The sequence below is a fragment of the Pelmatolapia mariae genome, unplaced genomic scaffold, assembly GCF_036321145.2.
Source record: "Pelmatolapia mariae isolate MD_Pm_ZW unplaced genomic scaffold, Pm_UMD_F_2 NODE_ptg000579l+_length_30720_cov_1, whole genome shotgun sequence".
NCBI lineage: Eukaryota > Metazoa > Chordata > Actinopteri > Cichliformes > Cichlidae > Pelmatolapia > Pelmatolapia mariae.
In genome coordinates, this window is record NW_027052263.1 from 18,961 (window position 1) to 26,925 (window position 7,965).

The following is a 7,965-nucleotide window of genomic DNA, read 5'->3' on the forward strand; positions in this document are numbered from 1 at the left end:
CTGCCTGCCCTTCTGCCCTTACACCACCTCGGGACCTTCACCACTCAGGACAGCTGCCACACACCACCTAACCCACCTGGACCGCACCACCTCTCCCTCAACGCTTCCATCTCCCACCTGCACAGTAAAATGGCTCATTGATTGGGAATTAAAAATAATATAGTAAAGACAACACACTAGTTCTTATGAATTATTTATTAGGTTTATTTAATGTAGGATTAAATTGACAGCTTGTAAAGGTGAAGCGACAAGGGGACTGGCCATTCTACCTGTGTCAGAAAAGAGCCAAAGTTAGAGCAGCTTACATTCAATCATTTGTCGGTAACCTCAACCTATGTGAAAAGAGAAATTGTAAAAGTAGTCACCTGTCCTGGTTGCTTCTTGCAGGATGTGGAAGCAGCTCAATCACCTGCTTAAGAGCTCCTGGAGCAGATCAGTGTGCCGGGTTAGGGGAGTATGGTTAGATAGTAATGGTTGAAGCGTATGTTATTTATTTGTTTATACTACGTTTTTGGAAAAATGTATATGTTTGTTATGTGCTCTAATGTTATTGTATGTTAATGTTTTCATTCTGATTAGTTAACCCCCATACTCGGGCTAGTCCGGATGCTCACCCAAATAGGTAGATTATAAAAGGAAGCCATTCTGTTTTTAGTGTTTGTGCTGTGAATACGTGCCTTTTTTAATAAAGTGCCAGTCTCACGTCATATTATTGGATGGAACCTATGACCGCCGGCCAAAACTGACAGAGGGCCAAGGTTGCGATCTCAGTGAAGAGGTAGATAGGCAGAGACAACATGAGTATTAGAGGGCGTCGCTTGAAGAAATGAGGCTGGGTATATTACTTCAGAAAATATAAAAATACAACGCAAGAACATATCTTTAAAAATGGTGTTTTGAGGATGTGAAATAAATAAAAAACTCGCAGCCTCAAAATAGAAGCTGCATCCAAACAGCCTTTAATAAATCCCAAACTTTACTTGAATACATACGTAACAAGCGTTAAGAATTACGTCTTCAGCATCTACAGTGAGGTCACACCAAAAAAAAAAAAGTAGAAAAACTGATTTCATTACACTAGTTGACCAATGAAAATGGTCACTCAACTAATCTCAAGGGCTCGGAAAAGAAAAAGTTTATGACAAAGTTAAATGTATCAAGTCTGTCAAAACTAAAAACAAAACTACAATAAAACAAAAAGGGAAACACAAATTGTCCTCGTTTTTTCCAAAAATGATGACATTTATCGACCAACAGTGAAAATGGTTGTCAAAAGCCCCATACCGCCTTTGTCGTAATAATAATGATAACGAGTGAAAACTAAGAATTTGTAAAATAAGAGTTCAACACTTGTCTGTACAAAACAGGCAAACAAACTACTGCAGTGAGCAGAGGAAAGGCGTACACAATCACATTCTCGCTAAGATTCAGAAACCCATAGAAAAACATCAGTCCAAAAATAGCATGCTCTGGCCTCTCTTTCCCGTAGGACTCATTTTTTTCACTCCTCCTCCTGGGTGTCCGACGACACAGGCCTCGCCGTCTGAAGGTACAGGTCCAAATCTCTTAAGGAGCCCTGGCGGCACTTTCTCTGTTTCCAGCTTAAGTATGACATAATCTAACTTATCGTTGCTGATGAACACCTTAGCTCTAAGGTTGTTCCTGTCTGATTCTTGGTCTTCAAAGTTAAAGACCACGCTAACGTTTACAAATTCACGCCAGTTAGGTGTGTTTGATTTAACCCAGTAGTTGAATAAGTGGGCGTTGGTCAAGACAAAGTAGTCAAATAGCCCAAATAGTGCCTTGCTTTATGAAGGAACAGTTAGGAGACAAACAGACACGCTCAGTTCGAGCAGCAACATAACACTGCGAATTTCAGTAAAAGGCTGTCGGCTCTTTCCAAAGCACTCCTTCCTGTACTTCAGTGCTTCCTGGAAAGAATTTTTGGGGAATCTACTCTCCATCCATCGTTTCAGACACGGATACTGCTGACAAAGTAGATCGTAAACATCTAAGACTGATGTCATTCCACCGCTGCGCTTTGCATTATTTGTTGCGTGTGGAGGTTTCTGCTGCCCTGGGATGGCTACATTTTTATTTCCGTATCTGCTCCCTGTGGAAAACATCTCTGGAATTTCTTGTTGTCCAGACAATCAATTATGTCTGTGCACTCAGTCTTACGTTCGTCGTCGATGTTAACCAGCTCAAAGTCGCCCAGGTCATCGGTGAAGCGACTGTCTCTTTTCAGAGCCTCAGCCGCAGTTATTCCCTTCTCCCCGTAAACACAAAGATACTTGAACTGTTTTAAAGCGTCATTTTTTAAAAAACTTTTCTCTTTTTTGGCATTTAGTCCTCCCTTTGTACTGATGTAAAAGACAGAATAGCAATCTCTCGCCTTAACCATCTTCTAATATTTACTGAAAGGCCTCCGTGCAAGCTTGAACATGTTGCGTGTGCCCTCTGAACTGGATTTCAGTCTGGACTGATGTCCGTGTGCGTCCTGCAGGAAATCAGAGTTGGAAAAGTTGTTAATGTAGCAAAAAAAAAAAAGTAATGCATTTTGTTCATAATCTCTTTAAAGTCATGAACGTTTTTTTTTTATCGCTTTCACTGGAGTGGGTAAATGAGTCTGCAAAGTTAAAAAACAGATTTACATTTATTGTTTATTACTTTTATCGGACGTCATCCAATCTCATTTATACACATTTAAAATATAAAGCAGAAAATATCCTTTTGTTTGCATTTAGAGACTCGGCATTTGAACCATCCCAAATATCTGGACCAGGGATCCAACTCCTCAAACCGGTAAAAAGGTCAAGGGCACAGTTACACGATCGCTAAACTAACCTGTTTTTGAATAAAAGAAAACCATATAAGCATGAGCCCTGGAATCTCGGTTTAAAAAAAAACAAGAAGCACTACACATTACTTTTCTTATGTCTACTATCCAGGAGTTGCTGCTCACACCCTGAGTTACACTAATGAGTCTGTCAGATGCCCCAACTGGAATGTCAGGCTGCACACGCACTCACGCCGGACACCTCCTTGACCTTATTTCCACGAGCCCTCAACTCAGCTGCAAAGTGCCTACGTGGTCAGTTTCCTGTTCATCAGAATTATCTGCCATCTTTCAGACATAAGTTGAGCAATGGTTTAACCAATTTTCCATCAAAGGGATTAAACCGAACATAGGATGTAAGTTAAGGAAATATAAGTTTGACTATGGAGCACATCTCCTTCAGCGTTCACAATAATGGATTGCATTTCTCTCAGTCAACTGACTGTTTAGGGGGAAAAGCAGCTCATAGTGGACTCTGTGTTTGTGGTTGTTGTTTGTTAATCACACTAGGAGTGAACAAAAGCAGAAAAAAAACCCTGTAAAGATGCTGACTGTGAAAGTCTGGTTTATACCATAAATCTTACCAACTGGGTTTTTTTTGTGTTTTAAGTTATAAGCACGTGTCAAGACTTCTGTCTCCCATTGCCGATGTGATCCTTCTTTTTTGTTCCCTATTAATGATCTACGGTAATTTGTGATATTGCCCCCATAAAATAATAAGGCTTTAGTGAAATCATTGTGATACAGAGATTTGATTTCTTGTGCATGCTTTGGATAAAAAAGTAATTTTATCTACACTGAATGTAGTTTACCAACTGCTCCTCAGTCCAATCTGACTTTATGGTTCATACGTGTCAACTCAGGGAACTCCTGCCGTGACCTCCCCTCTGTGAGCACACACACACACACACAAACACACACACACACACACACACACACACACACACACACACACACACACACACACACACACACACACACGCAGAAAGAGAGAAACAGGAAAGATCCTTAATGCAGAGGATTGCAGCAGCTCTTTGATTTTCACTCTCTGCTGGATTTCAGAAGAACGGTCACATGAATTTCAGTCCAAATTTTTTGCCTTTGCTTCAATGTCTCTTTAAATCCTTTCTTGTTCAAATAGTTTATTCACATAGTAAAGAAATAGCTAGGGAACTCAGTATGTAGGAACAGCGATAATGTAAAGACATTTTCCAAAAATACAAAGGATTTCATCATCCGCAGTTTGTGAAAACTGCAGTTAAAAAACAAATCAGTAAATTCACAAATGATGGACTCTTTTCAGAGGTACGCTTCATGTACTGATTAACATACAGTTCAAAGATGTGCATTAGGGTGGACACTGGTTATGTGGATTTGCTATATGAATATGCTCAAGAGTCTGTTTAAGCTAAAAACTTGAAATATATCTGTATATTTTAAATCAGTAACATAGATAAAATGTTTTTGGATGACAAACGAGTCACAATTTAAACACTGCTTGAATAATCAAAGGGCAGGCTACAACAGACATGCTTACCGGGAGCTGTATTGTCTCTTCTGCATAAGCCACACCAGAACGCGGAGTGCAGCCTGTGACTCTTGTTAAGGTTCATTTTAAGGAGAGAGAGAGATGGTGGAGATCGGAATAACACACTGACCCTGTCAGGTGGAGTCAACGAAGATTTTAATGAAACACACGCGTGGGAGATAAACCCTGCAGAACATCAGGGGTGGATCTCTCAAACAATGCACAAAACAAAGGTTTTATAGGGTTGGGGTAATACAACGCCCCTTCATGCATTAAGCAGATACAATACTTGCATACGTCAAATCAAAACCACAAACATCTGCTAACGACTTTTGACACAATTTGAAAGGAACAGCGCCTCGTCTCACTCCCAGGTGTCTTCCTGTCAGCACCGGATGCTCGCTTATCTCTCTGGAACATCAGGCCCACGTTCTGCAATAAACGGTACTTTTGCAGGCACAATTTGCAGTCATAAGCAAAACATGATTAAACTTTCACCTATAAATGAACCCACTAACTGTACAGGGAGTGCAGAATTATTAGGCAAATGAGTATTTTGTCCACATCATCCTCTTCATGCATGTTGTCTTACTCCAAGCTGTATAGGCTCGAAAGCCTACTACCAATTAAGCATATTAGGTGATGTGCATCTCTGTAATGAGAAGGGGTGTGGTCTAATGACATCAACACCCTATATCAGGTGTGCATAACTATTAGGCAACTTCCTTTCCTTTGGGCAAAATGGGTCAAAAGAAGGACTTGACAGGCTCAGAAAAGTCAAAAATAGTGAGATATCTTGCAGAGGGATGCAGCAGTCTTAAAATTGCAAAGCTTCTAAAGCATAATCATCGAACAATCAAGCGTTTCATTCAAAATAGTCAACAGGGTCGCAAGAAGCGTGTGGAAAAACCAAGGCGCAAAATAACTGCCCATGAATTGAGAAAAGTCAAGCGTGCAGCTGCCAAGATGCCACTTGCCACCAGTTTGGCCATATTTCAGAGCTGCAACATCACTGGAGTGCCCAAAAGCACAAGGTGTGCAATACTCAGAGACATGGCCAAGGTAAGAAAGGCTGAAAGACGACCACCACTGAACAAGACACACAAGCTGAAACGTCAAGACTGGGCCAAGAAATATCTCAAGACTGATTTTTCTAAGGTTTTATGGACTGATGAAATGAGAGTGAGTCTTGATGGGCCAGATGGATGGGCCCGTGGCTGGATTGGTAAAGGGCAGAGAGCTCCAGTCCGACTCAGACGCCAGCAAGGTGGAGGTGGAGTACTGGTTTGGGCTGGTATCATCAAAGATGAGCTTGTGGGGTCAAGCTCAACTCCCAGTCCTACTGCCAGTTTCTGGAAGACACCTTCTTCAAGCAGTGGTACAGGAAGAAGTCTGCATCCTTCAAGAAAAACATGATTTTCATGCAGGACAATGCTCCATCACAAGCGTCCAAGTACTCCACAGCGTGGCTGGCAAGAAAGGGTATAAAAGAAGAAAAACTAATGACATGGCCTCCTTGTTCACCTGATCTGAACCCCATTGAGAACCTGTGGTCCATCATCAAATGTGAGATTTACAAGGAGGGAAAACAGTACACCTCTCTGAACAGTGTCTGGGAGGCTGTGGTTGCTGCTGCACGCAATGTTGATGGTGAACAGATCAAAACACTGACAGAATCCATGAATGACAGGCTTTTGAGTGTCCTTTTTGTTTTGTTTTTGAATGTCAGAAATGTATATTTGTGAATGTGGAGATGTTATATTGGTTTCACTGGTAAAAATAAATAATTGAAATGGGTATATATTGGTTTTTTGTTAAGTTGCCTAATAATTATGCACAGTAATGGTGTCAGGAGTTTTCCTGTATTGCAACTCAGGTCAGAATAAAGACGCTCAGACAGGTTAACGTGTACACGGGTGAGACTCAGGGAGACTCGCGCCACTAACAGTGTATAAGCCTACGGCCACTTGTAAACATTATTAGCCAAGACATCATAAAATAGTGGGTTTCGTGAGTATGTTATATCCAAGTGTCTATCTCATCATCATCTTCTTCATTCTGTGATAGGGTGATGTAAGCATGAAGTGAAGCAGTTACCATTCTTGATACCATGTTCTTCAAACAAGGTATGACACATGAAGTGAAAAGACACAATAACAGTATTATAACACCAACAAAAACAAGTCCTTTAACCAGCAGGGACTTCCAAGAGCCGCTTTAAAAGCCACGTAAGCCAGTCTTCCGTGTTTGTGGCATAGTCTCCTTGTGTACGACCGACAAACCTTACTGGACATAAAAGATGGACTTTCTCATCACTTTCCGGAGTTCAAGTTTTGCAACACGGACCCTCCGTTTGCAGACCCCCCATTCATCTCACCTGAGACGCCTTTGTTCTGGGCCCGTGGAGGCCGCAAACGCCGACGCAGAGGGAGAAGATCTGGCGTTCTGGTTCGACTGAGACGGCGCACTAACAGACCACCGTTACCCAGTTTATTACTGGCTAATGTGCAGTCTCTGGAGAACAAGCTGTGCGAGCTTCGGGCATGGATCTCATTCCAGCGAGAGATGCGGGACTGCTGCGTGATCTGCCTCACAGAAACCTGGCTATCGGACAAGGTACCGGACTCCGCAATACAACTACCGGGGTTCTCTGTGCACCGCGCGGACAGGTCACAGGAGCTTACTGGGAAAAGCAGAGGCGGTGGTGTATGTTTCATGATCAACAACAGCTGGTGTGATTATGCGAACGTGCACCCGGTCAAATCTTTCTGCTCACCGGACCTGGAGTACCTGATGATTAAGTGCCGGCCATTCTGGCTACCGAGGGAATTCACAGCAGTGATTATTACGGCGGTTTACATTCCCCCACAAGCCGACACTGACCGAGCACTCAGGGAACTGTACAGCGCGATCAGCAGTGAGGAAACCGCACACCCAGAGGCGGCGTTTATCACGACCGGGGACTTTAATAAGGGTAACCTGAAGAAAGTCTCACAAAAACTCCACCAACACATCCATTTCAGCACTCGTGGAGACCGGCTTCTTGACCACTGCTACACCTCTTTCCGGGATGCATACAAAGCCCTCCCCCGCGCCCCATTCGGCCAATCAGATCACCGCTCCATCCTGCTCCTGCCCGCCTACAGGCAGAAGCTGAAACAGGAAGCTCCAACCCTGAGGGCGGTGCACCGTTGGTCGGACCAATCGGAGTCTACGCTGCGGGACTGTTTTGATCACGCGGACTGGGAAATGTTTCACGTGGCTGCTAAAGACATTGATGAGTACACAGACTCAGTCTGCGGATTTATCAGAAAATGCGTGGAAGATGTCGCCCCATCCAGAACAGTTAAATCCTTCCCAAATCAAAAACCCTGGATTAACGGAGATGTTCGCACGGCGCTGGCGGCACGGAGCACCGCTTTGCCTCCGCGAACACATCGGACTACAAACACGCACATTACCAACTCCGGAAGACGATCAAAGCAGCCAAACGTGAGTACACGGACAGGGTGGAGCAACATTTTGACAACCCTCGGAGTATGTGGCAGGGACTAAACACGATCACAGACTTTAGAGGGAAAACCAGCACACCGCAGAC

The 7,965-nt window shown here is 43.2% G+C and overlaps 1 protein-coding gene across 1 annotated transcript; it reads right to left on the reverse strand.

Moving 5' to 3' along the window:
• Window positions 1-1,448: 1,448 nt before the first annotated feature.
• Window positions 1,449-2,404, reverse strand: LOC134623367 (uncharacterized). Its single transcript, XM_063468530.1, has 3 exons — window positions 2,182-2,404; window positions 1,832-2,113; window positions 1,449-1,678 (listed from the first exon to the last, which is right to left on the reverse strand). The coding sequence occupies exons 1-3, from the start codon at window positions 2,402-2,404 to the stop codon at window positions 1,449-1,451; spliced, it is 735 nt and encodes a 244-aa protein (XP_063324600.1).
• Between the last annotated feature and the right edge of the window lie 5,561 nt (window positions 2,405-7,965).